General features: G+C 42.7%; 2 protein-coding genes across 8 annotated transcripts in view; one reads left to right on the top strand and one right to left on the bottom strand.

The window, feature by feature from the left end:
• The window catches only part of NMT2 (N-myristoyltransferase 2), a 53,653-nt gene that overhangs the window by 11,199 nt on the left and 21,033 nt on the right, over positions 1–21,421 (top strand). Inside the window, exons 1-3 of one of the 3 annotated variants that reach the window (XM_073334089.1) lie at positions 5,100–5,187; positions 12,348–12,488; positions 16,094–16,238. In XM_073334089.1, coding sequence (XP_073190190.1) covers positions 12,417–12,488; positions 16,094–16,238 — 217 coding nt within the window. In that variant the 5' untranslated portion in view covers positions 5,100–5,187; positions 12,348–12,416. Of the gene's footprint in view, positions 1–5,051; positions 5,188–12,347; positions 12,489–16,093; positions 16,239–21,421 lie in introns of those variants that run through there. The other 2 variants (XM_073334088.1, XM_073334090.1) reach the window with 2 other exon arrangements.
• RPP38 (ribonuclease P/MRP subunit p38) overlaps positions 13,075–21,421 on the bottom strand; it is a 34,428-nt gene continuing 26,081 nt past the window's right edge. For all 5 annotated transcript variants that reach the window (XR_012157569.1, XR_012157570.1, XR_012157571.1 and 2 more), the window contains one exon: positions 13,075–14,861. Coding sequence is in view for 1 of the 5 variants with exons in the window: in XM_073334101.1 (XP_073190202.1) it covers positions 14,851–14,861 (11 nt within the window). In the remaining 4 variants the exon portion in view is untranslated. The remainder of the gene's footprint in view (positions 14,862–21,421) is intronic.

Here is a 21,421-nt window from a genome sequence, read left to right as displayed (position 1 = left end):
GGATCCCCTCCTTGAGCAGGTCTACTCATTACTGGCCAAAGGAGCAGTGTCCTTTGCCACGCCCTTACCAACCAGGACTGTTTTTACCTTCAGAACACCGGGGTCAGGCTTCGATTCCTGGTATTTCCTGGTTCCCAAATCCAAGAGAAGGATAAGACCTATTTTCCACCTCCGCATCATCAACAAATATATCATATCCATGATGTTATATAGGGTCACCCTATCAGCTAACCTCCTCATGTTGTCTGGACGACTGGGGTGCTGCTCTGGACTTTAAGGACACTTACTTCTATGCAGTGATTCACCTCAGCCACAGAAGATTTCTCCAGTTTGTTGTGGCAGACTGTCATTTTCAGGAGGCAGACCTTCCCTTCTGTCTTGTGTCTCCTGGGTTTTTACCAAATGCATGGTCATGGTGACTGCGTACCTCAGGAAGAATGGAATCCATGTCTTCCCAGATCTGGACGACTGGCTACTCAAGGGTAGGCCCAGGGAAGAAGTCCTTTTTTGTTTATGCATTACACTGTGTTTATTCAACCATCTGGGTCTCATCCTAAATTCCAGAAAGTACCATTCAATAAATGGAGCTCATTGGGGCCCTAATAGACTCTACGAGTTAGAGAGCGTTTCTGCCAGCCGACCATTTCCAGACATCTTGCTGTCTTTGTCTCGGTCTGCTGTCTTTGTCTCAACCTTCCATGACAGTTTGCATATGCCTGAGGCTCTTAGGCCACATATCTACATGTATGCAGGTGGTTCAGTTCATGAGTTTACACTTTTGCCCTCTTCATATGTGGCTCAGGACTGTTCACTATCCAACTCTTCACCCCCTAGACAAGTTGGTCTGCCTTCCTCCATTGATCCTGGACTCCTTGCAGTGGTGCCTGGTTCAGGGCAATGTATATCAAGGTGTTCCCTTTTCCCAGCCCTTACCAACCAGGACTTGTCACCAATGCCTCCCTGATAGGTTGAGGAGCACATATGGGGTCACTGAAAGTTCACGGCCTGTGGTCAGAGCAGGAAGCTCCACTGTACATCAGTGTCCTGGAGTTTTGAGCCATCTATAATGCCTGTTTCACTTTCATAGACCACATCAAGGGGTTGGTAGTTCACATATTTACCAACAATACCACCATAATTTATTATGTGAACAGGCAAGGGCGAGCATGCTCAGGGATCTCTGCCAAGAAGCGATCAGGTTGTGGCAGTTCTTCATTGACGAGAGTATTTTCCACTGAATGCATCCGATGAAGTGAGCTGTAGCTCACGAAAGCTTATGCTCAAATAAATTTGTTAGTCTCTAAGGTGCCACAATATTCCTTTTCTTTTTGCGGATACAGACTAACACGGCTGGTACTCTGAAACCTGTCATTGACTAAAGTATCACTCCAATAGCCATTCACTTGCCAGGATCCAGAATCATCTCGTGGGCCACCTAGCAGGAATTTTTCACTGAGCCACAAATGGTCTCTGAAGCCCAGCATTCTGCAAGTCATCTTTGCAGCGTGGTGCATCCCAATGATCAATCTGTTCGCTATAAGGGATAACAGGGAATGCCATCTCTTTTGCTCTCAAGAGGGCTTCAGTCCAGGTTCCCTGACTGATGCCTTCCATCTCAGCTGGCAGTCGGTTTTCCTGTACGCTTTTCCTCTGATCCTGATCATTCCCCAGATCATCCTCAAGCTGAAAACTCATCCTCGTTGCCCCAGCATGGCTGAAGGAGGGTTGGCTTTCTGACCTTTTTGTGCTGTCAGTTCAACCTCCCATATCACTTTCTCTCCATCCCAACCAGCTCACACAGAATCACAGACGTACTTTGCACCTCGCACTCAGCTCCCTGCATCTCACAGTGTGGTTGCTCCATGGTTGAATGATGCAGAGTGATGTTCGGCAGCTGTTTGATGGGTCCTACTCACTAGTAGAAAACCCTTTACCGGGATGGCCTATGCAGCAAAGTGGAAGCATTTTTTAGTGTGGTCATTGGCCCACGGAGGTCAACTCACACTAGCTAGTATCTGAGACATCTTGGAGTATTTGCTGCATCTTCAATCATCGGGCCTTATGCTTAGCTGGTTGAGGGTGCATCTAGTGGCAGTCTCATGTGTTGACCCCATTCATGGAAGACTGGTGTTTTCCAATGCCATGATGGTGAGATCCTTGAAAGGAACCCTTTGTCTTCAGCCTCCAGTGTGGGAACCAGAGGTTGGGACCTTAACACGGTCTTAGTGGCTCACATGGGACCTCCATCCTGCCCTTTTCCTCTGTTTTTAAAAAAAAAAACTGCATTCCTTGTGGTGATAATATCTTTAAGATGAGTGTGAGAGCTGCAGGCTCTGATGGCAGAGCCTCCTTACACACAATTCTCCAAAGACAAAGTGATGTTGCAGCCCCACCTGAAATGTATGTCTAAAGTGGTCTCTCGTTTCATTTAAACAAGGCAGTATATTTATCTGTATATTTTCCTAAGCCTCATTCCTCTCTAGAGGAGAAGTGTCTTTACATGTTGGACATCAGACAATGGCCTTTTATCTGGACAGGACTAAGCTTTTTTAGGCTTTGCCTTGTCTGTTTGTCTTGTATGCAGAGTGTATGAAGGGACAGGCAGTCTCTTCACAGATGATCTCTAAGTACGTCACTTCCTGCATCAAGACTGCATACGAAACAGCTTCGACTACACCTCCTCTACAGGTTTGAGCTCATTCTACGAGAGTGCAAGCTACATCAATAGCATTCTTAAGTGATGTATCAATATTGAATATTTGCAGGGCAGCCATGTGGTCATAGATACATACGTTCACAAACCATTATGCAGTTACTGTGGCATACAAAGCAGATGCAAACTTTGGGAAGGCCGTCCTGTAGCCCTTATTTAAATAGACTTTGAGCCCCACCTCCTGTGAGTATTGCTTACGAATCACCTAAGTGGAATACACGGCTGCATCTACTCGAAGAAGAAGAAATGGTTACTTACTGTAATTGGTTCTTCAAGATGTGATGCAGACATATTCCAAGACCTGACCTTTGTCGCTTCTGCATTGGTGTCTAGTCTCTGGTTGTTCGGTGCGAAGGAATTGAGGGGGGCGTCAGCCTCAGGAGAAGGGGTTGTGGCCACGAAGTGCAAGCTCTGTCCCTCTCCAAGTACTGCTATGCAAAATTCTCCAGCTAGGTATATGTGTGTCCAGCGCATCATAAGAGGAATACACATCTGTATCACATCTCAAAGAACCACAGTTAAAGTAAATAACTGTTTCATTTGCAGAGCTCAAGGAAACATTCCACTTTCTCTCATCTCCCCCTTTTCTCTCAGCTCTCTATGCCCATGTCTGTCATAGTTATTGAGACCTAATCCATAGAGGGTGCTGAGCACCACCCCTGTACTTCTTCCTTCTCTTCTTCTGTTGCAACTTCCATTGAACTCCTGTGGAGTTGTAGGGTTCAGTGCTTCTCAGCATTGATCTTTCATATAAGGATGGATTTAGAGAACAATGATATTACCATAGAGATGAGTGTTTACAGTGACTGGTTGGTACTTGCTTAAACACAGGCTTTCAGCATTCAATTTGGGCATGTGGAGCTTTCTCAGGCTTTGGGGACCCAAGAATTGACCAGCAATGCAATTGCCAAGACTGTGGACACTATAACCTTTGAAATTAGAGTGCAGTAAAGATGACAATGGATTTTATAGATATACTTTTCATAAGGATTCATGATGGTTGCAACTCTCTATGCTAATCCACTTGTTCCCATGACCTGACTTTGCTAGAATAGCCAAATGATGTCTCTTGTATGCTTGTCAATGTCCCTCACGATCAAAGCTGTTTCTCGTGTAGAAATAAAATAAGCAAAGTTTTTATTTTGCCCAGTGCAAAAAGGCATCTAACATCTGCTGTGGAGCCCATGATGTACATATGGTTTTTCCTGACTGTTAACTTCTCTTGGAGAGTATTCAGCTTGTGTTCTAGAGTCTCTCTCTTTTTGTTTTTTTTCCTGTTTGTCTGGTCGCTGTTACTACCATCCATTGGTGAGCTCTCCCTTAATATCTACAGGCTCTACTCTTGTATTTGGTCATTTGCTAATTGACTGCTCCCTTTACTTCAGGAAAAAAGGGTTCACTGTGTCATCAGCTAAAATGTTTGGAGTCAGCAAGTGTAGGCTGCAGTTGGTTGGGTTTTATGTGTTTTCCATTAAACTTGATCCAGTAATAGTCATTGATAGTAACTCTCCTTTTATTCAGCGAGATTTGAGCAAGATACATATCATATGTTAAAAACAAAGTTCCCTGAAAAATTGCACAGAGTGTTTTCTGGTTGGAACCTTCCCTCTAATTCATTCTTCCCAAATCCTTTTGTGGGCTATTGATAAACATCAAGAGTATCTGAGGGCATGGGGAAAGATTTTCAAAAGCATTTAAGGTATTTAGGAACAGAAGTCCCATTGACTTTCAGTGTAGCCTGTGCACCTAAATCCCAAAGGCACTTTAGAAAATCCCACCCATGATTCATTGCTGGAAATATCAGAAATGTTCATGTTGTGTTTGTGGTTATAGTGTTTCTAGTTCAATGCAGAGTTATATTCTGAAATTTCAATTATTACTTCTGCAGACATACATAAGGCAAGTTTTAGCTCTAGTGCATTACAGTACTATATTTCTCTTTCTCCCTGAAGTCTCCTGCCCCTTTCTTTCTGCAAAATGACTCCTGCTAAATAAAATTGTTCAGCGAGACATTACAACTTCTGCTGTATATGTAAAAACTGCCACTTCATGTTTCTGCGAAATAAAAGCCATGGGGATGGCATTGACTGTTATATGGTGCCCAAATGCCCTGTAAATTAGGGGACTGAATGGAAAGCAAATGATCAAGTTAACATAGAGAACTTTTCTGCAATTTACTCCTTTTGTTTGTCCTGATTTTTTTCCCTCCTTGTGTCATGTCTGACTGTTATTAGTTTTCATATGTAGGAATAGTGGTTTTTCTAAATTTAACTTTCATGTACTTCAAGCTTTGTGGTATTGATTTTTCTCATTTTACCTTCTCTGAATTTCCTGACAGAAGTCCTGGAGGGGATTTGGGAGCTAAAAAGAAAAAAAAGAAACAGAAGAGAAAAAAGGAGAAACCAAACTCCGGTGGCACCAAATCAGATTCTGCATCTGACTCCCAGGAGATTAAAATTCAACAGCCTTCAAAAGTGAGAGCCTTGTTTTATTTTAACTTCTGTGGTTTCCTGTGAAAGTGCGTAGTGCTGCCTTAACACTCATTTGAATCGGGCATGGGTAGTTTGGGTTATTGTCATGATTAGAAACGAAAGGACAAGGAACTATATGAGAAGGTGAATATGTTCAGTAGTTGGCAGCCTTTAAAAAGCTGCCTTTGGTATGCTGGTGATTACCAGGGAGATGTGTTCTGTGGAGGGAGGAGGGAACAGCTTTTTTAGTCGGTTAACATTCAGGTTGGTGGTGGCCTTGTAGCAGAGAATTTTAATCTGCACTTGTAATGTTTTAGTAGCATATTTTGTGTTTGATAAATTGCCTCTAATTTAGCCTCATTCTAACTTGTCCGGATTTATACCCAATTTTTTGAACAGTACAGTGCCATCTGGTAGTGGATTTCAGAGCAGGGAGGCAAGTCTATGCTGACTGCTGCACTTTGAATTGGATCTGTCTTCAGCAGCTGCTGCTGAAGAGGTTGTGGAATCTCCATAATTGGAGATTTTTAAGAGCAGGTTAGACAAACACCTGTCAGGGATGGTCTAGATAATAATTAGTCCTGCCATGAATGCAGGGGACTGGACTAAATGACCTCTCGAGGTGTCTTCCAGTCTTATGATTCTATGATTTTATTTTTGAGAGGAAATACCAAACAAAAGGTCTGAGGAAACTTCTGTGTCATGGGCATCCACACTTTGATAATGCAAGCCTCAGGTGTGGAAACAAGCAGCCTGTTGCCTTGAAGTCCACACCTAATTAGCGTAAAATGGAGCAAGTTGCACTTGGCCTCTTTAGTACTGAGATACTGTCTGGGGAGGCTCCAGATCCATCCAGATCTGTGCCCAGGGCCCAATTTGGGGGCCCCCAGCAGGAGCCCGTAACTTGGGTAGAAGTGTGGGGGCCACCGGTGCTGTAACTGTGGCCCTGCCCCCTGCTCCTCCTCTTCCCCCGGGGCACTGCCCCTGGCCAGGCCGAAAGCCAGTGCTGGACAGTGGTAGGAGCCTTCCAGGGAACCTGGGCTGCTGTAGGGGGAACCCTGGATCCTCCGCCTGCTCTGTGTCGGGCCCAGGGTACCCAAGAGCAGCTCCCAATCCGTGTCCCCACCCTCCAGGGCACGCTGCTGCCGGTGGGACCCAGAGGAAGGGACTCTGGTCTGGCCTCCTGCCCCCTCCCTTCCCAATGTCAGGCTGCTCCTGTTGCTTTCCTCCTGCTTCCGGTGGCAGGTTGCCCCTGCAGACACCTGGGCTTTGAGCCCAAGGCAGCAATCATGTGTGGCACTGCTCCTCCTATTGCCTCTGGCCCAAGGCTTGCAGTTTGGGGGGACAGTGCCCTCCTGCCCTTCCCAAACTGCGCCCATGCCGCTGCCATGCCATGCCTGCCCGAGGCTACTATGCCGATGTTAAAAAGTGGGCAAGCATGGCCCTCCCATTTTTAAAAAGTTCCCAGTTCTGGCACTCCTAGGCCCCCATGGTATGGGGCACCAAATGTTCTTTGTGCCCAAGGCCCCAATACATCTTAATCCGCCTCTGATGTGATGGTCCATTTTCACCTGAAAGTCTTCTGCTTTAAATCAGAATGTCCCATCACACAATGGGATATGTATCCTCCAGACGCTCTGTGTTAAATATGATATTGGCTGTGAGGCACATTTGGGCTATCGACCATGCTTTGACCACCTTATTCTAAGTAAACAGGGAAAAACATGACTCTTAAAAATATGTGGCTTCAATTAAGAATTCCAAGTGATACAACTTAGAAACCTTACGCTGAGGAGTGAGCTTCATAGCACGACCATTGATTGTGCCCAAGTAGGGAGGTTGTCTCATCTGATTAATGCAGAGAAACTCATCCTCATGCCATTAGTCCCCCTGTAAGATCTGTCAAGTGTAATAGTGTAAGCTGTTTATTTCAGGGGAGAAATTGTGTTCTGTTTTGCTGGCATGCTGATACATTATGTATTATCCACTCTCTAGGGCAGTGGTTCTCAAACTCTGGGCCGGGACCCCAAAGTGGGTCCCCACCCCATTTTAATGGGGTTGCCAGGTCTGGCTTAGACTTTCTGGGGCCCAGAGCTGAAGCCTGGGGCTGAGCTGAAGCCCGGGACCAAGCTGAAGCCTAAGCCCCACTTTCCAGGCCAAAGCCCACTGACTGGGGCTGAAGCCCTTGGGCTCAGGCTTCAGTTCCCCCTTCTGGGGTCATGTAGTAATTTGTATTCTTATAAGGGGGTCGTGGTGCAATGAAGTTTGAGAACCCCTGATCTAGGGCTTTTTCAGTGTCACCTCCAGTGCTATGTGTGTACTGCTTTTGCATTAGGTCACGTTTTTAAATGTGTAGCAAGAACATACAGTCTGACCAAGAGTGATCACTTTTTAGACTTCTCATGCTCTTTAATTTTGCTTTTCTTTAAAGAATATGGGCTATTTGGCATGGATCTGCAATATAATAGACAGTAAACAGATTTGAAGTTAGTTGCTTATAGTAAGGTCAGCTAAAAGGATGTTAGAATTTTTACTACCTTTCTGAAGTAAAGATGTAGTTCCTTTTTATTATGTTTTGAACTGTGTATTTTAGAATACATAAAGTTTTAAATCCCTTTTTGATGAATTACAATAATACTTTGTTAATCCAAATTAATGTATAGAGTTTTTTCCCTCAAGAAAGAGAATCTCTAGCCAATCATTAATACTCCTATTTTGGTAAGTCTGGCCAGCCGTTAATTTTTCAGCTACTCCAAGCAGGGTTTAATGGTTGTGTTAATGTGAAAATGCTTTATTTTTTCTCGTTCAGTTGACTCTTCCAGGAGTATCTTCCTTTAAAACTATTTTAAGTACATTTCAGTGCATACAAAATATTTTTTAAATGTCAACTAAGTAAAAATTGCTCTCTACCTCAAATGAGGAAATGGATACCACAGAAGTAACTGAAAGATTTAACACTTTTTATAATAAAATGATATTGGGGAGAGTAATCTGATTCAAAACCAGGGAGTATGAGTTGTCATTGACACTGTAACCCATGGATCAGAATTCGTTTGTTAAACTATAAAATAAAGATTCTGTAAATTCACTAATCTTGGCAGCCTCACTTTTAGGATGTCAGGAAGTAGTTGGCCTTTGACCTCATGTTACATAGATTCTCGTTCCACTTTCTAGGGAAACTAACTTTAATCAGAATAGCCAGATGCTAGGTGTCCATCAAATCTGTAGCACCATGTTTCACAAATTGGTTTATATCAGCAGCAAACACAGTTAAGCCCTGTGTATGATGGCCAGGGAAAGTGGATAATTGCCTTTCTGCCAAGAATTATGTTTGCTCACTATTCACCAGAGAACTGGATGGATCATGCAAAGTGCTGATGAATACCTTCAACTTTTCTTGAAGTTCATGGGGATTGGGGGTGCTCAGCACTTGCAGTTTTGTATGCACTCTTTTTCTGGCAAATGTAACAGGGTCACATTATACTGCAGGTGCGATATACACACCTCTGTCATATGTTGTTTACTTACGCTCACTGAAACACCTGATGATATGATGGTCACCACAGGCACAAAGCCTCACTAATTCCACTGTGTTTGTAGCCATTTTTATTGTAGCTCACATGTGAGATTTTATTTTTATTTTTATTTAAATATATATGCTAATAAAAAGCCCCTCTCCAAACCTCTAGTGATTAAAACAAGAGGCCTTAATTTCAGATTCAAATACAGGTACCCAGTTCACTTGCCTTTGCATTCACCAGCTCTGTTCCTGTCCACACAAGTACTAAGTAAATGGAGCTTTTCTAACTAGATTTCTGAGCTGTTTTGGACTGTCAAGCTGGTCAAGTGCTGAGCAATATTAATTTTCTTTACTAGTCATGGAAAATGTGTGTTTCTCCTTATTTGTGATTCTTGAGTTTTATAAATTATACTGTGACCTTTGGCATTTGTTTCACTCTTAAGTGAAGGGAGTTTGCAGGTATTTTAGCTGAGATGGGTATTGTGTGTCTTTCCTCGAAGATAAACATACAGGATTATCTGAGAGTGCTGTTGGGTGTAGGTGAGGGTGGGGGCTGAAGGTGGATGATGAGGTGGGACAGCGATGTAAGCAGCTTCAGCTGTCAGAAGACCACAGGAATACAAGACTTCTGAGTCTCATATGACTTTTTCCTCTTTTGTCTGACACATTTGACCTTTTGAACATTTTGATGCAGGTGGGTTCCCAGCAGTAATGATTGGCAGTAGTAACATGTTTGAGGCTGGCAACATTTAGGTGCCCAACTCACATTGGTTTTCTATTGAAGGTGGGTGCCTAACTCCCATAGGTGCGTTTGAAATTTTCTGCCTGAAAATAAATGTGAATAAGCTTTGAATATCAGTGCATGCAGGTTCTTGAATTCAGTACATTCTTTATGTAAGGAATAATGCATAGCAAGGCATGTGGTCATGATATAACTACTCATCTCAGGCATGTAATGAAGCTGATGGCCATTTCTAGGATCTGAGAAGTACCATTATCTTAGAACTGTGATGTTTTTTCACTTACAGGAAGGTACTGCTGTCATTTTTAACTTGGAAAAATGTTTAGGTTAAGTAATTGTGTCAGATGGTTGGTGTCCCATAATCACAGGGGGATAAACTGCAGATAAACTCAGATTTCTCCTTCCATTCTCCCTGTTTTATAAATGCATTAATAAATATTCCAGTGAACTTTAAAAGTTTTTAAAGGACCAGAGATACAGATGGCTTCAGTTTTAATATACTACTTAAAAATTGCAGATTAACATGCAAGGGTTGCAACATCGTCTACATTTAAAAATTAGACTTCAGGTGAAACTAGTAAAACCAAAATAACTCCGCTCCCCCCTAGCATTATATTAGTTTTTTGTGACCTAAAGTGTACATCTAGCACTTCCCTGTTCACTCTCACTGTGCCTGCTTTCGCTGTTCTCATGAGCAAACAGGGTGTTGACATTTACAGGAATCCTATTCTGCTAGGCATTTGTATTTGTGAATACATGAATACAAAGACAGCTACAGCCAAGGGGGACTTGAAGACAGACTGAGATTATTGAGCTACCGGCATGGACCATGGCTTTTAAGAGCAAATAATATAATTTATGTAGGGCTAACAGCAATTCTGAATAGGTCTAATCAGTACAATCTAGATTATGTATGACAGAAGCGAAGACATTGCTGCCAGTTTTCCCCAAAATCAGAAAACTCTTTCCTGTCCTGTAGATAATGAGAATTAAGTTTCCGAGTTCTGAACTGATCTTGCATAACTACTTAGGTGAAGCTCTGACTGGTTTTAGTTGGAGATTTGCCTAAGTAAAATATGTGGTGGATCTGGCAATATTTTATTTCACTGGGACTTTGGGACTCTTGGGGTATGTCTGCATTGCAAAAAAACCAAAAAACCTGCAGCACCAAGTCTCAGACCCAGGCATTATTTTTGCAGCTCTTTTCTACACCCTTTCCAACTTTTCAACCTCCTTTTTAAAATATGGGCACCAGAACTACATGCAGTTTTGTATTATCAGTCTCACCAGTGCTGTAAACAGAGGTAATATAACCTCCCTATCCCTACTTACTAGTTCCCTGTTTATAGACCCAAGGATTACATTAGCCCTTTTTGTACAGTATCACACTGGGAGCTCATGTTAAGTTGCATGTCCACTGTGACCTCTAAATCCTTTTCAGAGTCACAATTTTCTGTGATACAGTTCCCCCTTCCCCATTCTGTAGGTATGGCCTGCATTCCTTGTTCCTAGATGTATAACTTTGCATTTGGCTATATTCAAAGGGTTTGGCTACACTTGCAAGTTAGAGCACATGAAAGCCTCCCTGAGTGCCCTAACTCCCAATGTGTCCACACTAGCAAGGCACGTAGAGCGCCTGGACTCTGCAGCTGGAGCGCTCCTGGTAATCCACCTCCAAGACAAGCATAAAGCTTGCTGCGCCCTGGCTGAAACGCCCGGACGTCAGTGTGAATGAGGTGTTGCATTACTGCGCTGCGATTGGTCTCCGGAAATGTCCCATAATCCCCTGAAGTCAAGTGGCCACATTGTTTTGAGGGGCGGGGGGATGTCCTGCTGCTGTCTTAACTTACAAGACAGCATGCTGACATGCTCTCTGCCCCCCAAAAACCCACTCTCTCTCCCCCCACATACACACAACATGCTCCCTGTCACACTCCACCCCCCAACTCCCATTTGAAAAGCACTTTGCAGCCACTTACACACTGGGATAGCTACTACAATGCACTGCTCTTTGTGGCATTGCAAGAGCTGCTAATGTGGCCACGCCAGTGCAGCGTTTTCCCTGCTGCAGTCTCCGAAGGCTGGTTTAACTCCAAGCGCTCTACATCTGCAAGTGTAGCCATGCCCGTAGATTCCAACACCAGAAGGGACCATTGTGATCATGTAGTCTGACCTCTTGTGTAACACAAGGCCATAGAACTCCCTGAAAATAATTACTATTAATATTAAAAATGTGTTTTGTCCAATTTACAGAGAAAACTGGAGCACTTGGTATGACTGCCCTATCCTCATCATTATTTACCACTCCACCAATCTATGCATTGCCCACAAGTATTAATCAGCAGTGATTTTTACATTTACTTCCAGATCATTGACGAAAATGTTGAATAGGAAAGTATAAAACCCCTATAACTGGATAATTAAGCAATAACATGCCTGTGGGGTGAGTTTCTTTCTAACCCCAGGCAGCTAATGATTAGGTTATATCTTAAAGTTTGAGTCAGTCTGTGTTTGTAAATATTTTTGAATGCTCTGGTCTCTCATTTGTAGTATGAATTAATTCTGTAAACAACTATGTGACATGGAAAATATCTTGTTTAATATCCTATTGGTGCAAATACATACAGGGAAGGGCATGTGTGCATGAAACTCAGTTTTCAAACTCTCTGAATTGACAGAATATTGTCAGTTCCATCTGGGAACTTTTGTACAGCAGAGACATTTTCCCAGCAGTTGCTGTCTAGGCATATATGTAGCAATCCTTACACAGCTTGCCTTGCTTTCTGAAATGTCATTTTTGCATTTTGCCTCTCTAACCTACAAACAGTGTGTCTATCGTTGTACTCTGTGTCTGTTGCAGGCTACAATGTGAAATTAACTTTGTAGTCTTTTATTTTTCAGTCTGCAGTATGTGCGAACACATAGAAACAAAGCAGCAGGAGGAAATATCATAGAACACAGACAAGGAGCATGGCAAAAGGCAGTCTTTTCCCCCTTCCCCCCCAACAGACAAATGGAGAGCCACAAAGAACTAATACATGTGTGAGCAAAGGCAAAAAAACAAAAATATCTGTTTTGAAGTGTAAACGTAAAGTATAGTGTGTATATTCTGTACTGGTAATTCCACTCCATGGTCTACATCTTTGTTCTGTCTTCACTTGCCAAGCAAAATTGGACATAGTCTCTTTGCTGTAAGTAAGCCCTGTCCATGTTCTAGTCCAGGATGGTCTTTGTCTTAAACTGTTTGTCTTAAAGTATTATCAATGTTTGTTCTAATCACAGACATTTCCACAGCTGTTTTCTGTGTTTTAAAATGTCAGACTTGAGGATAATGGCATTTGAACAACTATCTAGATAGTAAGTAGTTAGAGGCCTTTTCTAAATGATGGAACACCTTAAATTGAATAGTCAGGTAACTGAACTTACGATTACAGCTGCCTTGTGGTAGCCCTCTTCCAATTTTGGCCCATTTATTCCATCAGTGACAGGTGGCTACTTGGATTTTGGATAATGCATAAACTTCCCCCTGGTAACAGTCTTGCCAAAAAAAGCCATTACGGATCAAAAGGAAGTGTGATATCAATATTCTTTAAAATGTCTCTGGTTCCCTATTCTTTCCAACTAGTCCCTCATCTGTTCAGCATATCTGCACATGTAACAGAATGAACTTCCTCCACAACTCCTCCTGTGACGTAAGAGAGGACTCTAGGCACTGACAAAGCTTCACTTTATGCAGAAAAGGCCACCAGCTCCCTCTATACATCAGATAAATTTCCCTTGGATCACATAAAATTGTACATTTTGTATTTATTCTTTCAGTCTTTGTGCCATTCCTCCAGAGGGTTTAGCCAGTCCCTCTTAACTGCAGGAACTCCCTCTAAATTGAGAAAGCAAATATTGCTTTCCAGCTTACGTGTGTTTCTTCAGAAAATTTTCCTCCTCTTTTTGGAGAAATAAAAAGGAACTGAAAACAAATTTCATACCACATACCTATCTCTGAATTAGTTGCAAGGAATGAAGAACCCTTCTCCCTCAGGAAGAAGGACCATCATCCATAGACTAGTCATGGTTAACGTCAGAATAATATATACCTTTTCCCCTTTTCTTCTATATTATGTGGACAGATGCCTTATTTATAATGGTCATTTGTTATTGGCATAGAAATAGAATAATATTTTGATCCCCTATTCACAAGCTGGCTAGCCTGTCAAGAGGAGTTGGGCTCAGCCTTGCCTGTGACTTTAGCAGGTAACCCCCCGCTGATCCTGATCTGGTAGCTCAATTACAATTAGAGATCTAAGCTGTGAAAGGCTCAGAGAGAACTACACAGAGAGGGATGAGAACTCAGTGAAAGAAGAAACCCAGGAGAGAGGATCCTGGGGAACCCCCTCTTTCTGGAAAGGGCCTAATGAAGGCAGGCTGGAGAAAACCATGAGGAGCAGGTTAGATTCTTGTGAGAGGCCCTGAGATAGAGCTTGTAAGAAGCAGGGAAGACCCTGAAAGAAGCTGCTAGAGTAGGAAGGGAAGCAGAGGGGAAGGACTAGGAAGAAGGGCTTCCAGGTGAAGAGACCTGGGAGGCAGTGCTCAGCCAAAGGAGCAAAGAAAGAAATCTGCAGTCCCCAGGAGTACGGGTGAAGAATAGGGAACTTCAGTGAAGCCTGAGAGGAGCAGGAGGATCTTTTGCTTGGATAATGGTGTATATTCTGTAGTTGGACTTTATTACCCCATAATGGGACAGAACTGAACTTAAGAGATCACCTGGCCAGAGAGCTAGGCCATCACAAGGCTAAAGCAGTGGTTAAGAGGAGGCCGCCACTGCACACAGTAGCAGTTTCTGATACCAAAGGGGTGCTACAGTGGTGAGTGGAACTGCTTACACTGCTAAAATTAAAAATATTCAAAATACTAATATTGACACATCAGAATTAATATTTGATTAGTCCATGTACTGGTAAGCATTAAAAATCTCTCTACTTCCTTAGAATCCTTCATACTAGACCAATGGGAACTATATGTATTGATTTTTAGTTGAGAACACTGACCTGTGTCACCATGATTTGGATCTAGAAATAGGCTATTTTTTTTCTTGCTGTAACAGTGTTGACATAACTGGGTGAACCAAAGCCCATAAGTAAATAAATGTTAATGCACTGACCTCTCAGGCCAGAGAACAGTTTTATTAATATGTTCATAGTATTATATTTATAGGGAAATCTTGCAATACTTTAGTTAACTAGAGAAACTGCATAATGTTTAGAGAATAAAAATATATATTAAATGATAAGACATGCAGACTTCTTTGAAGTTGAAAGTTCTTAAACTACATGCAGTAGATCTGCCTTTGAGATGGATGGTACTGAAGCCTGCTGCTTGTCCATATTAGTTGTAGTTTGTGGTATTTTCTCTAGATGAGTCCTAGAAAGGAAGTGAAATAATCAAAGGATGACAAATTAATATGGAACTAAGAAGCAGGGAGCTTGTGTATTCAACAGTTGGGATAGAACACTTCAAATAATATATGTAATATAATGTAGTCTAAAGAATGTATCTGTTGCTTTGGAGAAAACCTAGGGTGAAATCCTGGCCTCCTGAAGTTGATGGCAAAACTCCCAAATCTGCTCCAGGATGGGACTTTTCTTAAGAAACAAAAATAGAAATATCCCTTCAGATTTATGACTCACTGTGCCTATCACTGGTTTGCAGTCTGTATACACTACACAGGCAAAATTCTTATTGAAGCTGTGGGTGCTCAGCTTTATCTCTGAAATGAGGGTTTATATGCCTACCTTTAGCCACCAAAGTTGGGAAAGTTTAGCCCTAACTTTTAGGCTGTCTGGATGGGGAGATGGTTCTGTAAAAGTCTCTTTCCTCTTTAAGTAGAGTTTTAGCTTATTTTATCTTTACTCTTAAATGCTCTCTTCATTTTGAAACTTTGCTAACATCTGCAAAACAACATTAGCTATAGCACTTGGCAGAATGGACTTATAACATGCATTTTCTGTACACTGAAAAGTAAAGCAAGAATTAATAAAAACAACATCTGATAGAACTTCAGTAAACATTGCAATATGTGGCAAAATAGCATAACAAATACGGAATAGTGCTGACTTTTTAAAGTGATGTTTTACAGTATGTATTTTATACATCTATATCTATATATACTTTAACTACCCTTATGTGCATTACTAATAACACCTTAGATTGTTAAACCTGAAGGAATTTTAAAAGTCATCTTTCCTTTTAGCGGTTTACTCTGTTTTACCATTTCAGCTTTGTTCAGATGGAGCAGTGGGGAAAAAAGAATGGTTACCTTCACGCTGTGGTCCTCCTACAGTAGCGTAATGATGCAGTATTTGTGTTACAAACACTGCAAGTTCATTATTAAATGTAAACAAACTATTTTGAGGAAGTTTAAAAATAATTAAACTACTTCTAAAACAGTGGAAGTTTATAAAACTGTTTTTCCCCTAACAAAACCTACATGTTGGGCCTGAACTCCCTGGCAGTGCCTTGCTTAAGGTGGGAGCAAATATACAAAATACTATCAAAATATCGTTGAAGCAAGTGACGTGAATGTGGTGTATGCACTACTTTTTCAGTGTGCATGTAGTAAACAAGCCTCTCTCCCCTATTGTCTCTCTGTACAGAATCCAGCCATTCCAATGCAGAAGCTGCAAGACATTCAGAGAGCTATGGAGCTGCTGTCTGCATGCCAGGGACCAGCAAAGAACATTGATGAAGCGACCAAACGTAAATACCAGTTTTGGGATACGCAACCTGTACCCAAACTTAGTAAGTTTAACTGAGCCTATGTACAAAATTGACCTTAACAGTAGCTAAAAGGAGCATGTTGACATTTTACTGAGTGTTCTGTAACACAGATATAAATTGGACTGCTTGGATATATTCTTTATCAAAATGTGTTAGGATTCAGTAGTCACTTCTGTTCTTTGCCATCTGAAAATTACTGATAAACTACTGAGGTGGGTGGTTTGGGGGAAAAAAAGGTATGTCATGAAATGAAATCTCAGAATGAGTTTCATGTATGAAAACAGGAAATGTGCTATTACAATGATCCCACTTGGGCTAACTGGGGTTTGAACATGAGAACTACAGGAAAGAAAGGTCTCTACCACTTCAGTGAAAGGGATAACTTTATTAGTTGGTAGCAGTAGTAGACTTTTAAACTGTTATGAGCCAGGTGTCCGAGAGGAAAAAAAACCCACACTATGCTGGTGTGAGATGCACTGTTTTTGCATAAATTGATGCTAATTACTCATCTCTCCCATGCATAACTATTTTTGTTCCTATTTGTTCACCTGCTTCCTCCACTGCATACAATTCATGCATTCCTTCAGTGCATACAGTTCTTATCCGTAGTCCATCCTATATATGACAGTGTTTCCCTTCCTCATGGTTTTGGAGACAGTTTGATTGAAGACTTCTTTAAACTGATCCAGTGTCTGTCTTCTGCACAGGTGTTGCCTGTCTCCAGCACCCACTCAATGCTGCCGTGGGTGAGTGCAGTTGCTGACTCCTCCACCCTTGGAGGAAAGCCCTATTTCATTAGTCTCCTGTAAGACAATACTGGTAATACCAGGAACTCTTCAGTGGCAGGGAAGCTTGGGGACCTTGCAAGTGAAGCAGTCCCTACCATCTCTTTCAGCAGTGGTTTCCACTGACTATTTTCCTGCTCTTGAGCCTGGTTCCCCATTCCAGCACTCTTGAGGGATTGAACTGCACCACCTCAGCACCTCTCCAGCCAGATCCCCTCCAGGCAGCAGTGCAGTAAGTTAATGTCACCAGTCCTGGCTACCAGGCTCCCACAGGCATGGAGTGGAACCCCCGCAAAAAGGTTAGTGCCTGAGGCAGGAAGGGTTTTTCTCTAACCCCTATGCCACAGGTTAAATGAGTTCTCCTCACACACTGTTCTCCCTCTTCCCCAATAGTTCATTATTTCAATAGCCTTGTTATTTTGACTGGTATTTTGACCCTTTTCTCCTTCCGAATGGCATGATGCAGAAGACCCCTCTTAAAATTACTACTTATTGTAACACTTAGGGGTTCAACCCAGACCAGTAAGGGGTTGTATCACTGCCTGCCCTGCAACTCTGCATGCCTTAAATGCTATGCTGCTGTGTCTCAGAGTCCTGACACCACCAGCCAGCCTTACAAGCATGCAGGTCACACCCTGGCTTCTGCCACCCACTTACTTTTTTGCAGAGTGAACCCAACATCCTTCCAGTCCTAAATTTCTCCAAAACTGTCAGCCAGTTGGACAATCTGCAGAGGTTCCCAGAATTGTGAGTTCTTCTTCAAGCGCTTGCTCATGTCAGTTCCATTCTAGGTGCATGCGCGTCCATGTGCGCGGTCATTGGAGATATTTGCCTTAGCGGTATCCATAGGGCCAGCTGTGGCATCCCCTTGAATGCCACACTCATGCATCGGTATATCGGGCACTGCTGGCCCTATGCCCTCTCAGTTCCTTCTTACCACTTGTGGTGTTTAGTTGGAGTGCCTCTCCTTGAATAGCAAGGTCTAGAGGTTTCGTCTCTTCTGACTTTGAGACTTAGGGCCTTGTAAATAGTTTGTTTATTGTAGTTAGTGGTAAGTAGTTTTTAAGTGTAGTTAGAAGTTAGAGTGCCAGAGGGGACTTTGCCCCAGGCAGGGCATGCCTCGGTCTCCGGGGTTTATGCTCTGTGTGGACTATAACAGGCCTATGCCTATAAGTGACCCCCACAGTAGCTGCCTCAAGTGCTTGGGAGAATCACAAGTGCACAACAAGTGTTTGTAAAAATTTGTAAAAATTTTCAACCCAGGACTCAGAAAGAATGGGATATTAGTTTGCAGGCTTTCCTCATGGAGGCTGCCCTCTATCTGGCTTCCAAGCTGTCCCGCCAAGACTCGCCTAGTACTTCAGCCTCGCTGCACAGCGCACCCCTGGCACTGATGCCCAAAAAGAAAACAAAATGTACACAGACTAAAAGGACTCAAATATTTGAATCTTTAATCTAGCACCATGTCTGAATTCGGAGGCCTTGGATCCTAGGAAGTATGGAAGACCTTTCTTCTTTGGGATAACATCTCCCTCATAAACCTAAACAGAATTTTCTAGACTTCTTACACTGAATGAGTCTCCTTCCCAAACTGAGTTTTTTAGGATCTCTCATCACAGACTGCGATCCAGGGAAGTCACCTCACATTTGGAGAAGGAACCAAGCACCTCTCTTCTCCCTGCTGCTGCACCCAGGAAAAATTAATCCAACAGAAACTAGAAGTGGCAAGAGGCCACATCACCATCCTTTAGGATTCCCACTCCTCTGTGGGGCCACCTCTGGCATACCAGGGGTGCCTCATCCCTTAAGAAGGGCAAAATCTCCCAGAATCGCACGACTTAAGAAGACATTTTAACTCCAGTAAAATGGATGTGTTAAATTGACCTGGTCCACACTACCATAGAAATTGAAGAATTTGTTTGCCCTCAGACTAAGAAAAATCTACTCAGGATGAAGCATCATAACATCTGAGTCCTTTTAGAAAATAGTCTACTCCACATGGACTCATGGTGGTCACAAACATCTAAGTAGCAGAGCATCAAAAAACACTGCACTAAAGCAAAGCTGACAAACTCTTTCCTGTCCTCAAGCTCAGTTCCTCCTTTCTGGTGCTTAACTCTAGATGGTTGTGAGCAAAAAAAAATTTACTGTTAAGAAAATAAGGCTTTGAATTAGTCTCCAATGGCCTCTGAGCCTCTTGGCCCCAATAGCCACAGTCCAAACACCTGCTCTCATGGTCTGCTCAAGTTGTGCACTCCAAAAATGGGAAGTTAAGGAGAGAATCAGGAAAGGTGAAGAAACACCCAAGAACTCTTTTATTTATGATTATCCATGTGACAATACAAAATTCACTGCACTTTCCAAGTTAAACTAATAGCTTACTTAGGGTGCTGGTTATAGGCCTTGTCTACACTACAGAATTAGGTTGATGTAAGGCAGCTTATGTTGACCTAACACTGTAGTTGTTTACACTATAATAGTGTTCCCACCAATGTCAGTCGCCCACTACATCGACCTAATAACTCCACCTCTGCAAAAGGCGTCACGCTTAGGTCAATGTAGTTAGGGTGATGCAGTATCTATGTAGACACTGCGTTACTGATATCGCCTGTTGTCTGTAAGACCTGCATGGGACTGACAGCCCGGAGTCCTGCTGCTGCCTCCCAGTGAAGGATTGAGAAGGGGGAGAGCCTGAGCCTGGCCACCGTCTAGGCCTGGGCTCTTCTCCCTGGCCTCTCCCCTCACTGGGAGGCAGCCGGGCCTGGGCTCACCTCCCCTCCTGGCAGGACTCTGGACTGTCAGCCATGGTGGTGGGGAGGCTCCAGCTGTCAATGCCCCACTTCACTCAGTGGAAGCGCAAATGGTGATGATGCATACCGCCGACAGAAGGAGCTAGTGTGGACATGGAAAAACTATAATAATTACTGTGGTGGCTCTATGTCGACATAACTTTGGTCAACTTAATTCTGTAGTGTAGACAAGTCCATAGACTTCATCCCCAAAGTGCTGTTTGATGGCTCCAAGTAGCGTTCTATGTAAAGCTCTCCAGCATTCTTGAGACCTTAACAAAATAGTGTCACACATTGTTCCCCAAGGGACTCTAAATCCAGCCTTTGGAATTTTAGCCATCTTTTCAGAACACCTCCTACTACTAGTCCTTTTACTCTACATGCGCCACGGGAATGTATTTTGCTAGGCAGCAGTTAGTGAGGTCATACCTTGACGGTCCTTCAGCACCAGCTGAGAGATGAGAGCTTGCTGGTCCTGTCACTCACCAGTCTAGGAGGATGAGGAAAAAAATGTGTGGGCAACTACCAACAAATAGAATCTAGAAGAGATTCTGAACAGCTGCTTAATAGAAATGGGGTTTGTAGAATATGAGTGGTCTTTGAATATTCTGTTAAGCAGCCTGTCTGAATCATTTCTACTTCCTATTTGTGAGAAGTGGAAATAGCCTACACCTTTACATTTTTCAGCTTCCTCCTGAGGTGCTGAGTGAGTGGACTGGGGAAGGAAGCTCTTTCTTCAATGTGTTGAAGATTATGACTTCAGATAGAAGCATTTAGTCTTTATGCTTCAAGAAATAGTTGCAGGAATCTTTGCGTTCATAAACTTCAAAATTTTCCCTCCTTGTACGAGACTGCCAGCAGCAGTCCTATAGGTAGTATACCATAACGGATCAAGACTATTATTTTGTAGCAATGGTAGCTGGAGGGTTCTCTGTACCCAGAGTCTTCATGGAGCTGCTGGTGATTTTGGCCTTCCAACCTGGACAGCAGGCAATACTAACTTACCACTATTGACAGGTTTCAGAGTAGTAGCCGTGTTCGTCTGTAGCCGCAAAAAGAACAGGAGTATTTGTGGTACCTTAGAGACTAACAAATTTATTAGAGCATAAGCTTTCGTGGGCTACACCCCACTTCATCGGATGCATAGAATGGAACGCATAGATATAGATACATATATACAGATAAGTTGGAAGTTACCATACAAACTGTGAGAGGCTAATTAGTTAAGATGAGCTATTATCAGCAGGAGAAAAAAACTTTTGTAGTGATAATCAATCCACACAGGCGGTTTATTTCCTGGACACTACTGTGCTAATAAGTGATGGTCACATAAAACCCTCCCTATATTGGAAACCTACTGACCGCTATACTTACCTACATGCCTCCAGATTCCATCCAGGACACACCACATGATCCATTGTCTACAGCCAAGCTCTAAGATACAACCGCATTTGCTCCAATCCCTCAGACAGAGACAAACGCCTACAAGATCTCTATCAAGCATTCTTAAAACTGCAATACCCACTTGCTAAAGTGAAAAAACAGATTGACAGAGCCAGAAGAGTACCCAGAAGTCACCTACTACAGGACAGGCCCATCAAAGAAAATAACAGAACGCCACTAGCCGTCA

Source organism: Lepidochelys kempii, chromosome 2, assembly GCF_965140265.1.
Source record: "Lepidochelys kempii isolate rLepKem1 chromosome 2, rLepKem1.hap2, whole genome shotgun sequence".
NCBI lineage: Eukaryota > Metazoa > Chordata > Testudines > Cheloniidae > Lepidochelys > Lepidochelys kempii.
Note: the sequence above shows the minus strand (reverse complement) of the source record. Positions and strands in the feature narration are given on the sequence as shown.